The sequence below is a fragment of the Heloderma suspectum genome, chromosome 1 (assembly GCF_057233095.1).
Source record: "Heloderma suspectum isolate Gila_16-S chromosome 1, 16-S_ref, whole genome shotgun sequence".
Taxonomy (NCBI): Eukaryota; Metazoa; Chordata; class Lepidosauria; order Squamata; family Helodermatidae; genus Heloderma; species Heloderma suspectum.
In genome coordinates, this window is record NC_139458.1 from 141606942 (window position 1) to 141629225 (window position 22284).

The window sequence follows — 22284 nt, forward strand, 5'->3', positions numbered from 1 at the left end:
CTCTATACATAGTCTTCTTCTCTATGTTCATAGCCAAAAGGATAATATTTGCAAAACGCTGGAAGGTACCAGTAAGACCAAAGAAATACTACTGAACACCCCAATATTCCGTTATGTTTAATACAGCAGCCTGCGCTTGGAAAAAGAGGCCTCATTCCAGCTTGAGGAGAGCATCTAAGAAGCCTTTTTCTGTTGCAGAGGCCGACCAGGTACTCAAGGCAGAACTGTGCATGTGACACAAAGGGCTCCTTCACACCTGGCTTTTATCCTGCTATGGAGATTGCTTACTCACAGATGTTTGCGGGTCCTGTACACGACCCAGCCCAACTCCAGGGAACCTCCAGCTCTTTCTGAACTCTATTGCCTTGTTTTCCATGATGACAAAACTCCGGCATTTTCCCTCCCCCCACCATGGAGTCGATATAAATGAGGGTATACAGTTTAAAGTTGCTTTTATTGTAAATAAAACAGGCTTTGTAATGAAACACATAGACATTTAGTTGTTTTTTAAAAAGCCACATGGAAGGGACCCGATCTAATCTCACAAAGATTCCGGAAGCAGAAGCCCCGGTAAATTGCAGGGTTTTTAGCCTTGTGTAATGAAGCCCCTTCCCTGTCAGGCCTATTTGTTCTTTTCTTCCTGCTGAGTATCTCTCGAAAAATTCTATACTTCGGCACCAGCCCGCGAAGGGTCAGGAGGTTAAAGCCTTCAACAGCCTGTTATCTTACTCCATCTTGCCTAAGTTGGGAAGGAGAGTCAGTTTGATAAACTCAGGTTTTGGACATATAAACAGCCAGTGAGCCTAGTAGAGCTAGGATTCTTTGACTCAAGGAAGCCTCAATTTAGTCTACAAGTGGAATCTTGTGGAACTCTCCCACTTCTCCCCCCCACCCGCTTTCTACTTCTGTCACCTCATAGAATCATAGAATAGTAGGGTTGGAAGGGGCCTACAAGGCCATCGAGTCCAACCCCCTGCTCAAGGCAGGGATCCAAGTCAGAGCATCCCTGACAAATGGCTGTCCAGCCTCATCTTGAAGGCCTCCAGTGTGGGAGAGCCCACCACCTCCCCAGGTAATTGGTTCCATTGTCGTATTGCTCTTACAGTCAGGACGTTTTTCCTGATGTTCAGCTGGAATCTGGCTTCCTGTAACTTGAGCCCATTATTCCGTGTCCTGCACTCTGGGATGATCAAGAAGAGATCCTGGCCTTCTTCTCTGTGACAACCTTTCAAGTACTTGAAGAGTGATATCAAGTATTCTTCAAGTACCTCCACCTTCATCGTGCTCAAAGCTGTGTAGAAAAAAGGAGAGGCACCAAAACATTTGCTCCCTTTTCCCCTTCATTATCCCCACTTTTCTGGGAAATCCAGCCAGCTTCTTCCTGCTCCTTTTCCTGTCTTTTACCACATTTTGTGTGGTTCCAGGTAGGTAAGCAGCTTGGTGGCTGCCTGTCTTTGCTCACAAACCCAGCTAAGTCCATTACTAGCTGCCTTCCCTCCACGTCATTTCCACCATCCATCCCCTCTCCTTCTTTAGGCTGCCAGGACTTCCTCTGCCACTGCCCCCCCCCCCGACCTATACATGCCAGTTGCACTGCACCCTTGCTTGTAATGTGTCTGCCCTATTAACCTTTTCAATGTATGTTTTTAATTATCTTCAATAAATTACTCCTTGATTAAGTAACAGTGTCTTTAATCTCCAAATCCCCTCCACCCTTAAGATGCCAAGCTGTGCTCAGTGTTTGTTTGTTTATTTCTATACTGCCCAATAGAAGCTCTCTTTTAAGCAGTTTTTAAACAATCCCTCCAAGCAGGGTTGTTGCTAGGCCCCTTCGTACAGATGGTAGTGATGTCTGTCTAAATTTAGGAAAGCCCCTTTTCCAGCGGCTGAGATTTGGAACACAGAAGCTGTTACTGCTGGTATTACTTCTATGGATGGCCAGTTTCATGGTGACATTTCAATTCAGGGATGTTCAGGAGGGCTTGAGTTGAGAAAATTTGCATCCAGCATCATTGTGTGAACTGGGCAACTGGCTGATTCACTTTCAAGTTGGCAGAATTTGTATTAGTGCAGTAAATATCTTCACCCAGCTGCTTTGTTACATTCAAATTTTCTGTAAACACATGTTATGTACAAATGGTTGTGTGAATTCACCTTTTTGTTTGGTTTTGCAAAGTGCCAAACTCAGGCACTTTAAGTCACCCATTAGTGAATGCCAGTGGTGACTCCAGGCAAATGGCTAACAGAAGAGGTTTAATTTACTTTGTTGAATGGTAAAAACAGAGAAAGAACACTTAAACATTACTGAAAAACAGATAGATATCTGAAACGAAATAAAATGTAGGCTCTTCGTTGCTGGCCTTACTATTTTCTCAGTCGATTTCTACACCAGCCTAAAATCCTGCATTTAAAACGGGGCTTTCCGCTTCCATTTTAAATGCAGGATCACAACTGATTCCCTTTACGTGTGCTTCCTTCTCTATAGATGGCCATTCCCATAGCGTTATGTTCCCGTGAAGAGGCATTACACACGCTCCAGGTTCAGCGATACTTGGTCTTGGGTTCCTTCCCCTTTTCCTCCCCTTGCACATTACTGGTGGATGGGGACTGACATACAGATAGCCCCCCACTGATCTCCCCGGGCCCCACCTCCCTCTTCCATGCTTTTGGTCAGTCCCTGCTGCTCAGCCCCTCTGCTGCTTCTCCACTCTGCCCCCCACCGCTGCTGCTCTGCCGCTTTGTTTGGAACAGGCAGGCTGAAAATGGTGAGGAGCCAAAATGGCATAGGAGTGGGAAGGCTGAACGCCCATCAGACCTTCATCACCACCTTCGTCACCATGACTACACCCCCAATAACCACACTCAGCGCTTCATTCACTCTAGGGGAGAAATACACAGAGAGGACATGACACTGCATTTGCATATATCTGGAAAAATACCCCATTTTCCCATTTGAGGAAAACACAGGATAGGTGGGAGGAAATAGTGGAATAATGACTGGACAACAACGACGTCATGTAACAGAGCAGCACAATTCAGTGAATGAGCAACCATGAATGCGCAATAAACTTGAGGTGTAGAGATCCCCTAAGGGCCCAGAAAGAATCCGTTAAGGAAAAAAAGACCATTTATTAATACGCACTAACTGAATGGTAAAATATGGCCAATGGAAATGGATTGTTTGGTCCCATTCCTTTGCTATAAGACTGAGGTTATGATACTGAAAGATAAGGTTCACTGTTTGTGGTGTAGCAGATTGAAGATTTAATAATACTTGCAATGTTTGGAAGAGTGCTGTGTATGTGTTTGGATATTTGGTTTCTTCTTATTGAAGTTTAATATAATCCTTTTTTTTCTTTCCCCCCCTTCTTTTGCTATCCTCCCTTTTTTCCCCCTCAGAAAACTGTATTGTTGGAAACTGAAGATTCTGATTATGTTGTTGGTAGTGCTTATTTAATTTATAAAAATAAAAATAGATTAAAAAAAAAGAGGGAAAAAAGACCGAATAGCTGTATGTTGTCTTTTAATTGTTAGCATTAGGAACTGTCTGTCAGGACCCCAAATCTTAGAGTATAAATCCTGTTCTATCAAATGGATAAGTACAGTACACAACTGAAGAGATCAAATATTTGTGAAAGCAATTATGCTGAGCACAGTGCTGGAAACTTTAACACAATGGACCAGGATTTCATCACAGAGCTCCTTTGTGAGTAAATAGTTGAAGATCACATGAGAGCACAGCAGCGAGAAATCTGCATTCTTCCAGTGGTCCATTGATTTGAGGCTGCAGCCACGGCATCTCTTGTTCTGTTCCTTCAGCAATCTACTATCTCACCTTCTTCCTGTGCCTGCTGTGTGACCAACAAGACTCTAACTTTGCCCAGAGCAGGCAGGGGAAGAGAGGGGACAAGAGGACTAGCAGAGGAGCAGGACAGAAGGCACAGCAACTGCTGTGGCATCCCTGTTTCAGGGCAGTTAATTTCATACTTGCCATTTCTATAGTCTGGAAAGCCTCATTCTGGATCCTCAAGAGGTCCTTGGTGTCATAATTTTGTCAAGGTAAGACATGGGCTTAATATACTACAAGGGACAAACGGTTATAACATAAATATACATAGAAGATTGGATTTTTGTGTACTGTGATTTCTCTGTAGGAAAGAATTTGGGGACAAATACTTTTTCTTGGTAGGGCTGTCTGGTCCTTGAAAGTCCATCAGTTATTTGGCTAGAAACCTGAAGGAAATATAGCAGACCTGTACAATATAAGGCCCATGGGCCAATTCCCCTCCCCCATATATTTGCAATGCCTTAGTGAAATTCCAGATATCAGTTGGTTTTTTTCCTACCTCTGAGGGGGCTTCTTAAAGCTGAGGTGGGGAACCTGTGGGGGACGGCCAGCAGGAGAGTGGTGGGCAGGATTCGCAGTTCTCCTGGGGTTAGAATCTGCCACCCTTCGGGATCCGCCACCTGAGGCAGGGGATTCACCAGGCCTCATGGAAGGGCCGGCCCTGGTCTAGACTAGAAGGCAATATATTCCTATGCAGCAAGCCAGGGCCTTGAGAACTTCTTCAGGGTTTATTCAAAGGAGGTTAGATGATATCTTCCAGCCTGTAGGGAAATTATATATGTTTTGATATGGTAGGTACAAATTGAGGTTTGGTGAGTAACTTAAGGGAAAAGCTTTAGTGCATAGCTTAGAGGATTGTAACGAGGGTAATGATACCAATTGCCATTGTAATCTGGGGCCAATCTACATTGCGCCCGCCATCGTAATGAATTCGGTGTCCTGTCCGGGTTAAACACTCTTGCATTAAAATGTGATTATCCACACTCACCCATTTTCCCCGTTGCGGTGCTTCATCGAATGCGTGAGCTCAGTTCACACTCGAGCGCTGTGCTTTTTTCCTGCTCTTAAAGACGGAGGCTCTCATTGGAGGATCAGAAACTCTTCCTGTTTCTGCTGATTCCACACCCACTATGCTCACAGCTCTCGACGGCTCCATGTCATCTTCTGGCTACTGATTGCATAGCTTCCTCAGCACTCAATGTTTCCTCAGCAACAAGCAAAGGGCTGGATGTACGCGCGCTTGTCTGGTCTCAGAAGCTAAGCAGGGTTGGCCACGGTCAGTAGTTGGATGGGCAACCGCCTGCACTGAGCAGGGGGTTGTTCTATCCCTTCAAATGAGACTAAGTTTTACCCCCTTCTATCCCCCACTTCAGCTGTTTTTTTTTTAATTAAGGCGTTATCTTTGAAGAATCATGGCTTCTCTACGATGTTTTTTTCCTAATTCAGGCATGATCTTCGAAGATTCGAAAATTCAAAGATTTGAAGCTTCAAATCTTCAAATTTTCGAATCTTTGAAGATCATGCCTGAATTAGAAAAAAAAACATGGCGGAGAAGCCACCATTCTTCAAAGATAATTGCTCTGCCTCCTCCTCAAACACCACAGGTGAGGCTAGTTCCTCAGGGGCTCCACCCATGGGTTCCTCTGGGTCCACCGCTGTTCCAGGGCCCGGTGTAGCTTCCCTACAGATGCTGGAGGGGCTGGCATAGCGCTGGTGTCAGGGACTTCCACGTGGTCTTCACAGTCTGCAATGTCAGGCTCTTTGTCTGAAGAATCATCCTGGCCTGAGGCTCAGCCAGGCATGACAACTAGGGGTGGGGGATCTTCACGACAACAGAATGAGAAGCATATTGGAGTACTATCCAGATTTTCATGGAGTCAGCCTTGGTCCAGTAGGGACACATGAAGCAAGGAAAGCCAAGTATACTGTACCTTAAAAATCCGCTTTTCATGGGTCACACAGAACCTGAAAGCAACATACTTCTGGGTTGAGGGAGGGGAGTAGAGCTGAATGTTATCAACCAGGCAGGGGCTGCTCAACCAATGAGAGAGGCTTGTTTCCTGCCCCTGTCCAGGCTCCCCCTGGCTACCACATTATCCCTGACAGCATCTGAAAGCTCCTCCTGAGAACATCCACCAGCGCAATTTTGCCCCATTCCAGCCAACAGTCAGGGAGTTAGAGCTCCCACCCACTTTCTCCTTTTCCAGGAAGTAAATACAGGGATCTTGCTACTTCACTCTTTGACTGTCTGCATCCTGTGTTTCCCAGTCATAAAACCCCAGTTGCGTACTTCCAGGGAGTAAATGCAGTGATCCAGCTGCTTCAACCATCCGCAGTCTGCAGCCTCTGTTGCCGGCTTTCCCCCCACTGAGAATCTGTGGTGTCTTTTCCCCACTGAGAAAATGGGAGCCATGCTGTTTCAAGTACTAGCTATCTAGTGAGAGGAGGCAGCCAGGGGCGGGAGCTTGCAGCCCCAGGATTTCACCAGCAGAGGCAGCAGGATCAGCAGCACTAGCAGAGGGAGGCAACTCCAGCCAGCGCTTTCCCTCTGTGCAGAGAAGCAGTGAAGTAACCCAAGTATCAGAGAAGCAATGTTACACAATCATCAGAGAATGCTCTCAAAGGGGACAGGCTGGGAAATGGAGGCTAGTTTCTCCTACTGGCAAAAAGGAAGGACAGTGTGATTCCGAGCGCATGGAAGAGCGCTGTAGCACTCTGATGAGTTGGAAAGGCAGGCAAGTTACTCTAGTTACCTAGGTTACCTAGGGCATGGCCAGGTGAAAGACATACCCCTAGGAATGCCCAATCATACTGAATTTAAAGCAGAGGGATGGGCACACAACAGCTGAACTGCAGGGGACCTGAATTAAAGACAAACAATGGAGCAAAAGTATTCTGCAAAAATGCGGCTTCCCCACAGGTAAGCTCTGGGGTGGCTGTGGACTGGCCATGACATCATGTGCTGCAAAGGACCTCTAAATGGTCCCAATCTGCAGCAAATCACCCATGAAGACGGGTCCTAGCTCACAACAGCCATGGAATTCCGGAAATCCAAGGTTACTTTCTTGATTTCGTTTAATTCCTGAAATATATGTTTTTAGAGAAAAAGCAGAAACCAGACCATTTCAATTGAGCAAGGTAGTCCCCATTGCAGCAATATTCTGGACTCTTCTTCTTAACGTTTGTCTAGTTATGCTTCCAGTGCTGGGTCAGGGTTAGAGCCATAGTAGCAGTATGAAGAAAGATGCTGTTTTTGCTCAAAACAGATAGTGCAAAGATGCTCTAGGAATTCTGTACTGTCCAGGAGGACACCATGTAACTATGGAACTAAACTGAGAGTGCAGGCATTTGCTGCCCATTGCCTTTCCTGGACTCAGCATCTTCCTTTATAAAAAACACCAGTTCTTTGACCAGGGAAGTATGTAATTCTGCTTCCTGCTTGTGATCTCCAGAGAATTCAGCTTCATCATGTAGGAATCTTACAAACCTCTGGATATCTGAAAAACATTGGCATTCATGGAAGTTGTCATCCAAATCCTTCTTGGCGGTGGTTGCCCTTGCATTGAAGGTGTTCGTGGAAGCACTGGCAACTTCATCCACAGCCATCCCCGCAGTCACTGCTGCCACGGTCACCAGTCTGCAAGCAAGTCTCAACACTAAAGAAACTGGAAGGAGCTCCATTTTGAATATCATGCTTGCCACTCCTCCAGCAAGTGTTATGGAGTGACCAGTCTTGTTAGTAACTGTGGCTTTTCTGAAAGATTCATACATTTCATCTATAGTTTGGGTGACCCGTCTCATGTTGGGTGATATGGTCTGTGCTCTTTCAAATAGATTATTTAGAAGCATCTCTGTTTTCCATCTACAAAGCAGACAAGATGGATTTAAGTAACTTCATTTATTTCTCAATATTACTGCGACATCGAAATGCCCTGGCCTCTGGTGGAAGTTAAACCTCATCAATGCAAGAAATGGAATTCAGCAAAAGGAATGACTGAAGAACCTTTCTGAAATGTAGGAAAGGGGGCTGTGTATGATTTTTACTACTACTGGTGGCAGCCCTGGTGTCCAGACAGGGAGGGCAGCGACCCCACAAAAGAAGGCCCATGTAGCCCCCATGTCACTTACAACAGAAGCAGGCTATTGTTATCTGCTAAGTGCATGGTCCATCTCTGCACAGCTGTCTCTGGTCGCAGCTTTCCCCAGTCAGTTCTCCTCCATGCAGGCAGGCTGGGCCAGTTACAGATGTGCAGGCATTCCTCCGGATACAGCGAACAGAAGTCAGAGAGGGCTGCTCCGCCTGACTCCCAAATATGGGCTGAATTTGGCTCCACAGCCCATTGGGAGTCACCTATTCTTTTCATTGTGACTATGGGCATCCATGGAAGACGCTCATAGTCAATTGGCTTTTGACGTGTTTGAAATTTTTACTGTGTATCATCGTATGTGGAACTAGCAGGAGAGTTGGGGTAGCAGACAGGAAGAAATCAGTGACACAGAGGGAAGGCTGAGGGAAACAGCTACCAGGAAGTGGCTCAGCCAGCAGTACAGAAGCAGAGGAGGAGGGACACAGAGGGCCGGTTTGGACGTTGCGATAAGCCACGCTGGAAACATGCCATGGTGGGTTGGCTAATTGCTTGCTAAGCTATGCTGCTGTCAACCGATGATCAGGCACGTGCTGCCTTGCTTCCCCCTTTGTCGTCCCACCCACTCCCAGCATGTATTCCATGGGCCATTGCAGCACAACCTTTCTATATTCCTGCTGTGATGAGATTTTCTCCCTACCCAACTTTCTTGTTTGAAAGCACCTGAGTTGACATATACATACCATATATATACATGTGTGTGTGTGTGTGTGTGTGTGTGTGGTACAACACAAAAACTGTGGGATTAATCTTTGGGGTGGAGAGTCAGGGGTGGGGGCCTACCTTACTTTTTAGGATGAGTTGGCTGAGGGTTTTATTTATATTCTTTCTTCAACACTTAAAACTAAGTGTTAATCTTGTCAAGATTTAGCTTCTTTGGCTGCTCCATGGTGGTGGGGAGGTTAAAAAGAGAGAAAAGGTCTCAGAAAGAGTCTGTATGAGCTTACAAACAAAGTCAAAAATAAGTCCTGCCAGACGAATCTGATCTCATTTTTTTGATCAAGTAACCTCCCTTGTGGACTGTGGGAATGCTGTAGATATCATATACCTCGACTTCAGCAAAGGTTTCGACAAAGTGCCCCATGATATCCTGATGAGCAAACTAGCTCAAAGTGGGCTAGATGAAACAACGATCTGGTGGATCCACAGCTGGCTACAGAATCGGACTCAAAGAGTGCTTATCAATGGGATCTTCTCAAACTGGGGAGAGGTAATGAGTGGGGTACTGCAGGGCTCAGTCCTGGGCCCAGTGCTCTTCAACATTTTTATTAATGACTTGGAGGAGGAGGTGCAGGGAATGCTGATCAAATTTGCAGATGACACAAAATTGGGCGGGATAGCGAATACTTTGGAAGACAGAAACAAAATTCAAAGTGATCTTGATAGACTGGAACGCTGGGCAGAAAACAACAGAATGACATTTAATAGGGATAAATGCCAAGTTCTGCACCTAGGAAAAAGAAACCAAATGCACAGTTACAAGATGTGGGATACGTGGCTCAACAACACTACAAGCGAGAAGGATCTTGGAATTGCTGTCGATCACAAGCTGAATATGAGCCAACAATGTGACGTGGCTGCAAAAAAGGCAAATGCTATTTTGGGCTGCATTAATAGAGGCATAGCTTCCAAATCCCAGGAAGTACTAGTTCCCCTCTACTCTGCACTGGTTAGGCCTCATCTGGAGTACTGTGTCCAGTTCTGGGCACCACACTTTAAGAAGGATGCAGACAAACTGGAGAGGGTTCAGAGGAGGGCAACAAAGATGATTAGGGGACTGGAAACAAGGACCTATAAGAGACTGAAAGAACTGGGCACGTTTAGCTTTGAGAAGAGAAGACTGAGGGGAGATATGATAGCGCTCTTCAAGTACTTGAAAGGTTGCCACATAGAGGAAGGCCAGGATCTCTTCTTGATTATCCCAGAGTGCAGGACACAGAATACAGATTCCGGCTGAACATCAGAAAAACCTCCTGAGTGTTAGAGCAATACGACAATGGAACCAATTACCCAGGGAGGTGGTGGGCTCTCCCACACTGGAGGCGTTCAAGACGAGGCTGGACAGCCATCTGTCAGGGATGCTCTGACTTGGATTCCTGCATTGAGCAGGGGGTTGGACTCGATGGCCTTGTAGGCCCCTTCCAACCCTACTATTCTATGATTCCATACTTCTGTCATGTTCTCACAGACAGCTTCCAGCCTCCCTGCCTGCCAAGGCCAGACCAGCAGGTGGACAGCGAGTTGGGTGACTCCCCCCGGCTCTGCTCTGAGAACACTGACAGATAGGCTCACGCTGACATTCTAGAGGCTGAGCAGGCCAAAGCCCTTCCAGGCTACTTCTAATCAAATCCTGGCTATAACCTACAAGGCCCACTGAAGCACTGAAGCTGGGCCCTGGCATCTAGATTTTGAGGTATGGGGGAGGACAGAAAGATGGGACAGATTTCAAATATCTGTTTTCCGCCTTTCCCTTACTTGACATGACCAAACCCCAACACTATACCTCTGTCTGCCCGAAATTACTCCAATAGGGGCACCTCTTTCCTTCCCCCTCCTCTGGGATTCACCTGAGCACATATACAACTTTAAATTTGTAAGCCCGTACATCACCAAAACAACACCTCTAGAATAAAAATGTACTCACTTTTCATCAACGTTGCAAGAGCGGAAGTCGTCAGGCACTGATTGCTCACACACAGAATACCTTGCAGTTTCCCCACAGCAGGAATATTTGCCATCCACATACTTTCCTTTGTGGCTTATGATGAGCTCAAACTCACAATTAATGTTGCTGGCATTCCAGAAGGCTTTCTTAAGGGTGTCCCAGAAGTTGTTTTTGTTAGGAGTAGAGATTGTTGAACCATTTTCCGTACAGGCTTTTATCACAGAACCTTTGCAGCCCAGATAAATAGTGCTTTGTTCATAACAAGTGAGGTCTATGGAACTCAGGAAATGAGACACTTCATGGATGAGTGTGCCTGGCTGGGATGTTTGTTCAAAATACTCAGGAGACTCCCAGAACAAGTCACACAAGTAAATGGTTCTTTTCTCATCCTTTGGGTGTATGTATGCATACAAATGTGACCTGGCAATATCCTTCTTAAATGTCACTTCTTCAAGTTCTGCAATGAGGTCCTTAATTATATGTTCTGTCAGTATTGCGTGGCATTCCATCCAAAATGCACTGTTATCTTCCCCCTCAAGGACTACTTTCTCAGGGAACTTCAGCAGCACCTTGTCTTTTTTCTTCAGAGCATCTCACAGAATCTCCAGTGCTCCCTGCTTTGCTGCTTCTGCAGTTGTTGCCTCCTCCTTGGTTAGTTCTTCAAGACGCTTGGTTTGTTTTCCAAGACGCTTGGTTTGTTCTTCACGACACTTGGTTTGTTCTTCACAACGCTTGGTTTGTTCTTCATGATGCTTGGTTTGCTGTTCACGACGCTTGGTTAGTTCTTCATGACGCTTGGTTAGTTCTTTGATATCCTTGTCTCGTTCTTCGATATCCTTGGTTTGTTCTTCAATATCATTGTCTTGTTCTTCGATGTCGTTGTCTTGTTCTTCGATATCATTTTTTTTGTTCTTCGATATCGTTGTCTCGTTCTTCCATATCGTTGTCTCGTTCTTCCATATCCTTGGTTTGTTCTTCAATATCCTTGGTTCGTTCTTTGACATCCTTGGCTCTTTGTCACAGAATCTCCAGTTCTCCTTGCTTTGCTGCTTCTGCAATTGTTGCCTTCTCCTTATTAGTTCTTCAAGATACTTGTCTTGTTCTTCAGGACGCTCGTCTTGTTCTTCACGACGCTCGTCTTGTTCTTCAGGATGTTTGGCTTGTTCTTCACGACGCTTGGCTTGTTCTTCATGATGCTTGGTTTGTTCTTTGCTATCCTTGGCTCGTTCTTTGTTATCCTTGGTTCATTTAATTTTTCTTTCTTCATCATGCTGCTTCTTTCTTTTAAGACAATGCTGTTCATTTTCTGCCTTTGTGCTCACAGTGTCCTCTTTTGAACTCCAAAGTTTGCCCATCATATAAGCACAAACAATCCCCACCGAGTTCCTAATTCAGCTTCCTGTGTCAAAGCAAAGCACATTGTTGGGGCCAGATTACTTATCCAGTAACTGACTATACTGGACATTCCTCTTTCCATGTACAGGCACAAGGATGATGTACAAGGGTATGATGGAACTAAGGAAATGGAAGGGAGGGGATGCTTGGGTCTTATAATAATGCAGGAGGGAAACAGATCTCTTTTGCCAAACAAAGACTCTTCCATCCTCATGACCATCTCCATGCCTACTGTCATGTTGCTCGACATGCCTGAAATAGCCTCTCCAATCTGCTCAGCAAGCTTCTTCCCCTTTACATTTTGTGTGTTCCTCCTGTCATGGAGGCTTCTGCAATTGCTTTGGTTAGAACTGTAAAGAGCCAGTGTGGTGTAGTGGTTCCAGTGCCAGACCCAGACTAGGGGGACCCAGGTTCAAGTCCCAATTTAGCCATGAAGCTAACTGTATGATCTTGGTCCAATCTATTTCTCAGTCTAACCTACCTCACAGGGTTGTTGTAAGGATAAAAGAGGGGAATTTTGTATGCACCATGTGTTATTTAGAAGAAAGGTGGGGTATAATTATAATAAATGTGCTCCTCAACTACCTGCTCAGCATCGCTGGGTTCTCTTTCCACTGAACCCCACATCTTCAGGGAGGGAGAGCCATGGAAAGCTCAGTTCACATTGTGGAACACAGAAAGGTCAGTTCACAGTGTCTGCATGGTGGTAGGAAAGACCTCATGGACAGTTCTTACAATGAAATGAAGTAAGTAGTGGGGTACTCCTGTAGTGGGACCAGCACTATTTAACTTGTTCCTAAATTATTCAGAGGCAAGGGGTGAGCAGGGGGGTGATCAAATTACTCAGGATGATGAAAAGCCAAGCAGACTGTATATGAAGAGCTACAAGAAGACTTCCCCAAACTCGGTGAATGGACAAAACCAGTATATGAGTTTCAATGTAAGTATAAAATGATGCACATTGGGACAAAAATCCCAACTTCACATATACACTGAAGGGGTCTGACGCAGAACTGATGAAAATTTCTAGGAAAGACATTTGGGGGAATGGTGGATAGAAAAATGAAAACAGCTGTTCACACCTGCAAATTCCAAACAGGGGACTGAAAATAAAACAGCCAATATCATAGTTTCTTTACGTACATCTGTGGTATGTTTATAATCCTGTGTATTTACATACTATACAATATTATTGTCATGTCTGCAATACTGTGTACTGTCTATTCACCCCATATGAAAAAGGATGCTGTAGAGAAATGCATCCTCTGGGGAGCAATGGTGTGGTGGCCTTCAGTCCTGATGGGGAGGCAGGGAGGGGGCAGCTGAGCCGTGGAAGTGGTGCATAGTGTGCACCCACGTGGGAGGCAGGGAGCCAATCAGGGCTAAATTGGCTCCGTGGGAAGTGGGCTTTGTTGGTGGACTGAAGGGGAAACTTCCCTCCCTCTAGTCCTTCAGAGGCTGTTAAGAGCGGGGCCTCCCACGTGGCTTCCGTATTGCCATAGCCGACTTCCCCACCCACCCACTCCAGGGTAACTCAGTTCTTGCCATGGATTATGGTTAGTTGCCAGTCAACAGAGCTGGGAAGGAATTTTACCTGCACACAGATTGGCATCAGTATGCAGGGTTTTCGCCTTCCCCATTGCACAATATTGACTCGGTGATATTTGGATTTGTTTGGCTTGACAAGTATAACTGTAAGGGTGGTTATAAAATGTTTAGTTCTAAGTCATAACTTGTAAGCGTGGAAGGCATTGGGCTGGATCCATTGGGGAGGGAACAGGATTGGGCACCCTGTTTTCCCCTTCAAGAGGGGTCACCCTTAAGGGACCATGGGGGGGTAGCATTAAGACCCAGCTCAGCATGGGGCTGCAATCTGGGCCACACCCCAGGGAGGCAGAAAGGGGCTCACTTCAACGGTCTTCACCATGGGGTGTGCCTCTGACTCCTGCCCCCCATAATAAGGCAGGTGGGCCAGGTTGATGGGATTGGACTGCAGGCGGGTAGTCCTAGTAACAGATCCATGCCCTATGCCCCCACCAACCCTATTCCAAGCTGAACCAATAAAGTTGTGGCCAGTTATTTAACCCATCCAAGTCTATGTCTGAATGTGTTTCCTTACCTCCTTGTCCTGCCCCAAAGGGAATAGCTATGCTCTGCCACACACAAAGAAAATATGCAGAAAAAAGCAAACAAAATGATAGAGATCTTGGAGCCCCTTCCCATAAGAACATGTTAAAGGAGCTAGCCTTTGTAGTTTAGAAAACAACAACTGGGGAGGGGGATATGATAGAGGTTTATAACATTATGCCTGCTGTGGATACAGTGGGTAGGGAGAACTTTCCCCTCTCATAATACTCAAAGTTGGGCTTGCCCAATGAGATTGATTGGTGGCTCAGGACAGATAACATGAAGTACTTCTTCACACAGCACATATGGGAGACTTGTATGGTTGATCCGGCTTTCATTTTGAATGTAACAGCTCAGGGTGCAGGATACCAGCAACCCACCCCAGTGCATTCCAACAGCTATTTGGATGGGTGAACATTTTTGGTTGCCACTTGAAGCTGGTCCTAAAAACCAGTTTGTGTAAGCAATGGGTCAACCTGGGTTGAACACATTCCAAGCACCGTTTGTAAATTCCATGCATCCCTGTGGCCACACAGAAGGAACCCATGTATTCCACTTTCTCTGTCCTGTGTATAATCAGCTTACGGGATTCTCTTCCACAGGATGCGGTGATGGTTGCTAGTTTGGGCCAACTACACATGACGCCAAGCACACCACTTGCAGTGAGAAATGAGCCCCGTGAAAATTTGGCTCAGCTCTAGCATTTATGTAGTGCTTTAGAGGGTTGCCCAGCCTGCCAGTTCAAGCTTGGAGGTAGCAAACTACAGGCATTCCTGGGCTTCACCAAGAAAGATCCTGACTCCTGCCTGCAAGTAGGTAGCAAGTACAATGTTGCTGAGAGAAGCCGAGACTCGTACTCACGTGATGCTCCTTTACTCCATTGTCTGCTGTGCTGTTCAAGAGCCTTAGCAGTTGCTTTCTCGCTTTGAAAACAATTGCAAAGAAGTGGGTCTATAGAGCTCTCCGTTAGCAAGGTAAGAGGCTGATGTAGCTGAGCTTTCATTTTCAGTGCTATTTATAATGTGCCTAGGAGTGCAAAGTCCCTTGTTGTTGTTCAGTCATGTCCGACTCTTCGTGACTCCATGGACCATAGCACGTCAGGCCTTCCTGTCCTGCGCAATCTCCCGGAGTGTGCTCAAGTCCATTCCAAAGAAGGGCAATGCCAAAGAGTGTTCAAACTACCGTACAATTGCGCTCATTTCACATGCCAGCAATGCTATGCTCAAAATCCTACAAGCTAGGCTTCAGCAGTATGTGAACCGAGAACTACCGGAAGTACAAGCTGGGTTCTGAAGAGGCAGAGGAACTAGAGATCAGATCGCCAACATTCGTTGCATCATGGAGAAAGCAAGAGAATTCCAGAAAAACGTCTTATTTCTGCTTCATTGACTACGCTAAAGCCTTTGATTGTGTGGATCACAACAAACTGTGGCAAATTCTTAAAGAGATGGGAGTACCAGACCACCTTACCTGTCTCCTGAGAAACCTGTATGAGGGTCAAGAAGCAACAGTAAGAACCGGACATGGAACAACCGATTGGTTCAAAATTGGGAAAGGAGTACAACAACACTGCATATTGTCGCCCTGCTTATTTAACTTATATGCAGAGTACATCATGAGAAACGCCGGGTTGGATGAATCACAGGTTAGAATTAAGATTGCCAGGAGAATTATCAACAACTTCAGATACGCAGACGATACCACCCTAATGGCAGAAAGCGAAGACGATCTCAAGAGCCTCTTGTTGAGGGTGAAAGAGGAGAGTGCAAAAGCTGGTTTGAAACTCAACGTTAAAAAAACGAAGATAATGGCATCTGGCCCCATCACTTCCTGGCATATAGAAGGGGAAGAAATGGAAGCAGTGACAGATTTTATTTTCTTGGGCTCCAAGATCTCAGCAGATGGTGACTGTAGCCATGAAATTAAAAGACGCTTGCTCCTTGGGAGGAAAGCTATGGCAAACCTAGACAGCATAGTAAGAAGCAGAGACATCACCTTGCCGACAAAGGTCCGTCTAATCAAAGCTATGGTTTTCCCAGTAGTAATGTATGGCTGTGAGAGCTGGACTACAAGGATGGCTGAGCGCTGAAGAATTGATGCTTTCGAACTGTGGTGCTGGAGAAGACTCCAACGAGTCCCCTGGACTGCAAGGAGGTCAAATCAGTCAATCCTAAAGGAAATCAACCCTGAGTGCTCCTTGGAAGGACAGATACTGAAGCTGAAGCTCAAATATTTTGGCCACCTAATGCGAAGAGAAAACTCCCTGGAAAAGACCCTGATGCTGGGAAAGATTGAAGGCAAAAGGAGAAGGGGACAGCAGAGGATGAGATGGCTAGATAGCATCACTGATGCAATGAATATGAACTTGAGCACGCTCTGGGAGAGAGCGGAGGACAGGAAGGCCTGGCGTGCTATGGTCCATGGGGTCACGAAGAGTCGGACACGACTAACGACTGAACAACAACAACAACAACAAGGTCTGCAGCACACAGCCAAGAATTTTTAAAGAAAGTTGTTAAACTGTTGGTCTCTATCAAATATATACAACCTTACTAAAACTGTCCTCCATACCAGAGGACTGTAAGATAGCCAGAACAATGCCAGTTTTTAAAAAGGAATGCAAGAGGGACCCAGGAAATTGCAGGTGCATTAGCCCGTCTGTCCTGGATAAATTGGTGGAAAGCATGAATAAAGCAGGAATTATGAAATGCATTGGGGAACTATCTTTGCTGAGAAAGATCCAGCACAGCTTGTGCAAGGCCAACTCTTGCCCTGCTGACCTCTTAGAACTCTTGGAGGGTGTTAACAAACATGTACATACAGTTAATACAGTAAAAATTATATACCTGGTTTTTCAAAAAGCTTTTATCAAAGTCTCTCACCAAAGACTCCTCTCTAAACATAGCAGTCATGGGATAAAAGAATAGGGCCTCCTTTGTATCGGTAACTGATTAAACAAGGGGAAGCCGACAGTAGGAATAAGTGGACAGTTTTCAGAAGAGAAGTAAGCAAGCACTGGGTTCTCCAAGGAACTGTATTAGGAATGTTGCTTTTCAGTTTCTTCATAACATGATCTGGAGTGAAGGGGGAGCTGTGAGGCAGACAAACTTGTAAATGCCTTCAAATGATTGAGGATGGCCAAACCCCACCCAGATGGTTAAAAGCTCCAAGTGGCTCTCTCTAAAGTGGGTGAGTTGAATGGGCAACAAAATGACCAATGGGGCTGAGTGTAAGTAAGTGAACTTTAATGCAGATTCTGGCAAAAGTCTTCACCATACATAAACTCATGGAAGTTGAACTTGTGGCGACTAACAAGGTAGCAGACCAAGCAGGTAGCAGTTAGCTCACTGAAAATGTCAACTCGGCATGAGAGAGAGAAAACCAGTTTCCATGCTAGTAGTTATGAGGAAGGGGCTTCAGAGGAAGATGGCCTGTATTGCAATGCTTTGATGTAAATCTGTGTTGTGCCACATTTGGAATGCTGTACAGTTCTGGTCACATCATCTAAAAAGGATATCATAGAGCTGGAATAGGTCAGATTAGGGCAACCAAAATGATCAAGGGGTTGGAGCATCTATATCATGAAGAAAGACTCACAAGAGCATTTGGAGTTTTCTCATTTGTGGAAGAAAATCCTAAGAGCCATTAATCAGTCTGATGCTTGCACTGACCCTGTGTTTCACTAACCTTGCATGTACAGACTGAAAGACTGCGTAAAAAGCAATGCCGGGTGAAAGGGAAAAAAATCCATGTCCCAGGCTTTAGTGCCACTGAGAAACCAGATAGAACCAAAACAGCAGGAGCTGCTTATCACGCTTGCAACTAACACACATTGTTTTGCTATGTGGCAGTTACTAGCCAATCAGAAGTATTATACCACTTGTCTTGGCTCTGTCGTGTTTTGTATCCAGTCAGCGTTTACGAGGATTGTGCTCCATCCATTCATAGTATAAAAGCTTTCTTTGAATTGTATATGGGGAGAACCTCCTTACAAGATTCTTGTTGGAATCTCCGCGTATGTAGGCTTCTTTTTCTTTCCTAGGTTTTCTTTCAAGAAAGATGTGAACACTCAGATTAAGCTGTAAAGTTTTCTTCAACACATTTAGGACAAAAGGATGACTGAGAAGGGAGTATGATTTGTTGTTCAGTTGTTCAGTCGTGTCCGACTCTTCGTGACCCCATGGACCACAGCACGCCAGGCCTTCCTGTCCTCTGCTCTCTCCCGGAGTGTGCTCAAGTTCATATTCATTGCATCAGTGATGCTATCTAGCCATCTCATCCTCTGCTGTCCCCTTCTCCTTTTGCCTTCAGTCTTTCCCAGCATCAGGGTCTTTTCCAGGGAGTTTTCTCTTCGCATTAGGTGGCCAAAATATTTGAGCTTCAGCTTCAGTATCTGTCCTTCCAATGAGCACTCAGGGTTGATTTCCTTTAGGATGGACTGATTTGACCTCCTTGCAGTCCAGGGGATAGAGGCTTGTTATTGTTCCTGGGATTCTAATGTGCCCATGAACCTCGGATGCAGGCAGTGGAGGGCTGTGCACCTGTAGCTGTAACTCCAAAATTTAGGCAAGATGGACTTTGTTGCTGCTTTCAGGGTCTCTCCTAATGGTTCACTCATCCTGATAACATAGTGTTAATAGTCAGCAAAAAGAGTTTCACTTTCGTCCTGAGGAGAAGCCAGCTGGTTTACGAGAAAAGGCTGGACAGTCGGGATCAAGAAAAGTGAGGGAGTTTTCCCTGAGATAATCAGATGACAGTTACAGCCAGTGGTTAACAGCTCTATTGGTTTCATGTTCATAGCCCGATAATGACAGATGTGTGTGTACACTGCTATTCCAGGGCCTTGGTGAGCAGAAAAGGCCCTTCACTGAGAGGAAAGGCTAGACTGTGTGAGGCCTAATGATTTTGCGGGAAAAATACATCTGTGGGGTTGGAGGAACATGATAGAGGTTTATGAAATATGTACACAATAATGGAAATCGGATACAGAGAAATCTTTCCTCCTGTCATAAGACTTAACTTGAGGTCACCCAGTGAAAGTGATTGGCAGGAGATTCAGGACGGACAAAAGAAGAAACTTCTGCAAACAGTGACCAAGACTGGCTGACCAAGAAGGGGATCTTTGGCTCGTGGTGGATAGCACAACGTCAGCATTAACATATGGGTATTTATAACAGTTACTCAGGCAGGCCTTTTGCCTTCATATGTGCATGTAAAATGGAGAAGCTGGGACCACTGTGCAGTGGTGCAGCTAGGGCTAGAGCTTAGGGCCGAAGTCTAGGTCCCCAAACCCAGCCCCAATTACCCACTAGAGAGCGGCAGGTGAAGGGGGCAATGGCAAACAGGCTCTGCTTTAGCCCTTGGGCCGAAAAAGGCATGCCAGAGCCCATGTGGCTGATGCTGCTCACTGCAGCTTCCTTTTTTCCTGTTTTAAGAAACATTTTATAATTGGGCTGGTACATGGTTACAGATGATCATTTAATTATTAGGAATGTAGAAGCAATTGTAAAGCAAGGAATGGCAGCGGGTGGCACGGAGAGAAACGTTGGTTGTGTACTTCAGAACTGGAGTAATCCACATGGCTGTCTAAAGCCCCCATCGGCTGTAAGACTGTGACGTCCAGAGTCTGAAACCACCTCTCTGCATCACTGCTATTGCGTTTAAAATTGAGCACATTAACTTCCTGTTCATTTTCTCAGTGTACCAGGTAGACTACTGGTATAACACTGTTGTAGATTTGGTAGCACCCCTGATCCTTGCTTTGCAGGTCTGCTTTGTGTTTTCATTTCAGAAGCATCAGAGCGTCACACTTGGGCATCTAGTAGACTGACATATTTCAGTTTAGGAATAATCCATACACACCCCGCTGCTGCCCCATCAGAGTGGCTGCTAGTGCTGGCAAGTACATGTGCATTTGTGTATGTGCGTGTATGTGGAAACCGAGCGGAAACCCCCTGGCATAAGAGTTAGCTTCAGCTGGCTCCAGCAGTTATGCCTGGAGGCACAGATTCTGCTTGCAACTTACTGCCTTCTGTAATATGTGGTTTAATCTGTTTGGGGAGCTGAAATTTAGGGCATGTTGGTTTGGGGTACGTACTGGATTTGATGATCTTTTGGTCCCTTCAAGCACCAGTACTCTATTATTCCTGGCCATCCCCCTGCCTTGGAGGAACAGGGCTTTCCAATCAGCAAGGTGTGCACTCCCCAAAATTTAGGAAAAGGGGGTGCTGACATAGATTTCATTGTCGAATTTTGCATTCATCAAGGCAATAGAGAGCAAAAGTGAAACTGTCTCTGAAGCTTCTTGTGGAGAAGTAATCTGGGTTACAGGAACCCACGGATTGAAACTAAAGCAGCCAATATCATAATTCTTTTACATACATCTGTGTCCCCCTACATTAAAGATTCAAAGCTATGGTGTCTGCATGAACTTAATGACTAGGATCAGAGGATCACGGAGGGAGAAGCAACCAATGTGTTTGTTTGTTTGTTTATTTCATTTCTATACCACCCAATAGCCGAAGCTGTCTGGGCGGTTCACAAAAATTAAAACCAAACAACACACAATAAAAGAATTTAAAATATATAGAACATTAAAACCACAATATAACAATACAACCACAATAAAACCTAGCAGCAGTGCAGGAGTTTAAAATACAGATTTAAAACAGCAAAGATAAAAATTTAGAAAGCTAAAATGCTAAAATGCCTGGGAAAATAAAAAGGTCTTCACCTGGCGCCGAAAGGAATACAATGTAGATGCCAGGCGAACCTCACTAGGGAGCTCATTCCAGAGCCGGGGTGCCACAGCAGAAAAAGCCCTCCTCCTAGTAGCCACCCGCCTCACTTCCTTTGGCAGGGGCTCACGGAGAAGGGCCGCTGATGATGATCTTAAGGTCCGGGCAGGCACATATGGGAGGAGGCAATCCTTCAGGTAACCTGGCCCCAAGCCGTTAAGGGCTTTGAATGTTAACACCAGCACTTTGAATTGGGCCCGGAAATGGACTGGCAGCCAGTGCAGCTGGAAAAGTATTGGCGTAATATGAGCTCGCAGGCCAGTCCCTGTTAACAATCTTGCTGCCCTATTTTGGACCAGCTGAAGTTTCCGGACCGTTTTCAAAGGCAGCCCCACGTATAATGCATTGCAGTAATCCAGACGAGAAGTTATCAGAGCATGGATAACTGTAGCTAGGCTATCTCTGTCCAGATAAGGGTGTAGTTGGTATACCAGCCTAAGCTGATAAAAAGTGCTCCGTGCCACTGAGTTCACCTGTGCCTCTAGTGACAGTTCTGGATCCAAGAGCACCCCCAAACTACGAACCTGATCCTTTAGGGGGAGTGCAACCCACTCCAGAACAGGTTGAATATCACCTAGCTGGGCAGACGAACCACCCACTAACAGTACCTCCGTCTTGTCTGGATTGAGTTTCAGTTTATTGGCCCTCATCCAGTCCATTACCGTGCCCAGGCACTGATTCAGAACAGCCACTGCCTCACCTGGTTTTGATGAGAAAGAGAGGTAGAGCTGGGTGTCATCTGCATATTGATGACACCTCAGCCCACACCTCCGAATAACCTCCCCCAGCGGTTTCATGTAGATGTTAAACAGCATGGGGGATAAAATAGAGCCCTGTGGAACCCCATGGCACAATTGCCATGGCACAGAGCAATAATCCCCCAGCACCACCTTCTGGAATCGGCCATCCAAGTAGGAGCAGAACCACTGTAGTGCAGTGCCTCCAACTCCTAACCCAGACAACGTATCCAGAAGGATACCATGGTCGATGGTATCGAAAGCCGCTGAGAGGTCCAGGAGAATCTACAGGATCGCACTCCACCTGTCCCTCTCCCAGCAGAGGTCATCCCACAGGGCGACCAAGGCAGGTTCCATTCCAAAACCAGGCCTGAAGCCCGATTGAAATGGATCTAGATAATCCATTTCATTCAACAGTGCCTGGAGCTGTCCTACAACCACCCGCTCAAGCACCTTGCCCAGGAAGGGGATGTTGCCCACTGGCCTATAATTGTTAACATCGTCTGGGTCCAGGTTAGGCTTTTTCAGGAGTGGTCTAATTACCACCTCTTTTAAAGCGGCAGGCACCACT

At 45.8% G+C, this 22284-nt stretch overlaps 1 protein-coding gene across 1 annotated transcript; it reads right to left on the bottom strand.

Annotated features, from left to right (window-relative positions):
* Positions 1-436: 436 nt before the first annotated feature.
* On the bottom strand, positions 437-15248 carry LOC146358181 (uncharacterized). The gene is made up of 3 exons (XM_084829315.1): positions 15041-15248; positions 1104-1291; positions 437-739 (listed from the first exon to the last, which is right to left on the bottom strand). The coding sequence occupies exons 1-3, from the start codon at positions 15180-15182 to the stop codon at positions 710-712; spliced, it is 360 nt and encodes a 119-aa protein (XP_084685441.1). The 5' UTR covers positions 15183-15248; the 3' UTR covers positions 437-709.
* Between the last annotated feature and the right edge of the window lie 7036 nt (positions 15249-22284).

Bases quoted from the DNA above. Each gene is read 5' to 3' on its own strand.
- LOC146358181 (XM_084829315.1), bottom strand. From the start codon at position 15,182: ATGAAAGCTCAGCTACATCAGCCTCTTACCTTGCTAACGGAGAGCTCT. The intron at 1,292-15,040 runs GTGAGTACGAGT...TTTTCTACACAG, and splicing joins ATGGAGTAAAGGAGCATCAC to CTTTGAGCACGATGAAGGTG. The intron at 740-1,103 runs GTAAGAGCAATA...TTCCCAACTTAG, and splicing joins TCAGGAAAAACGTCCTGACT to GCAAGATGGAGTAAGATAAC.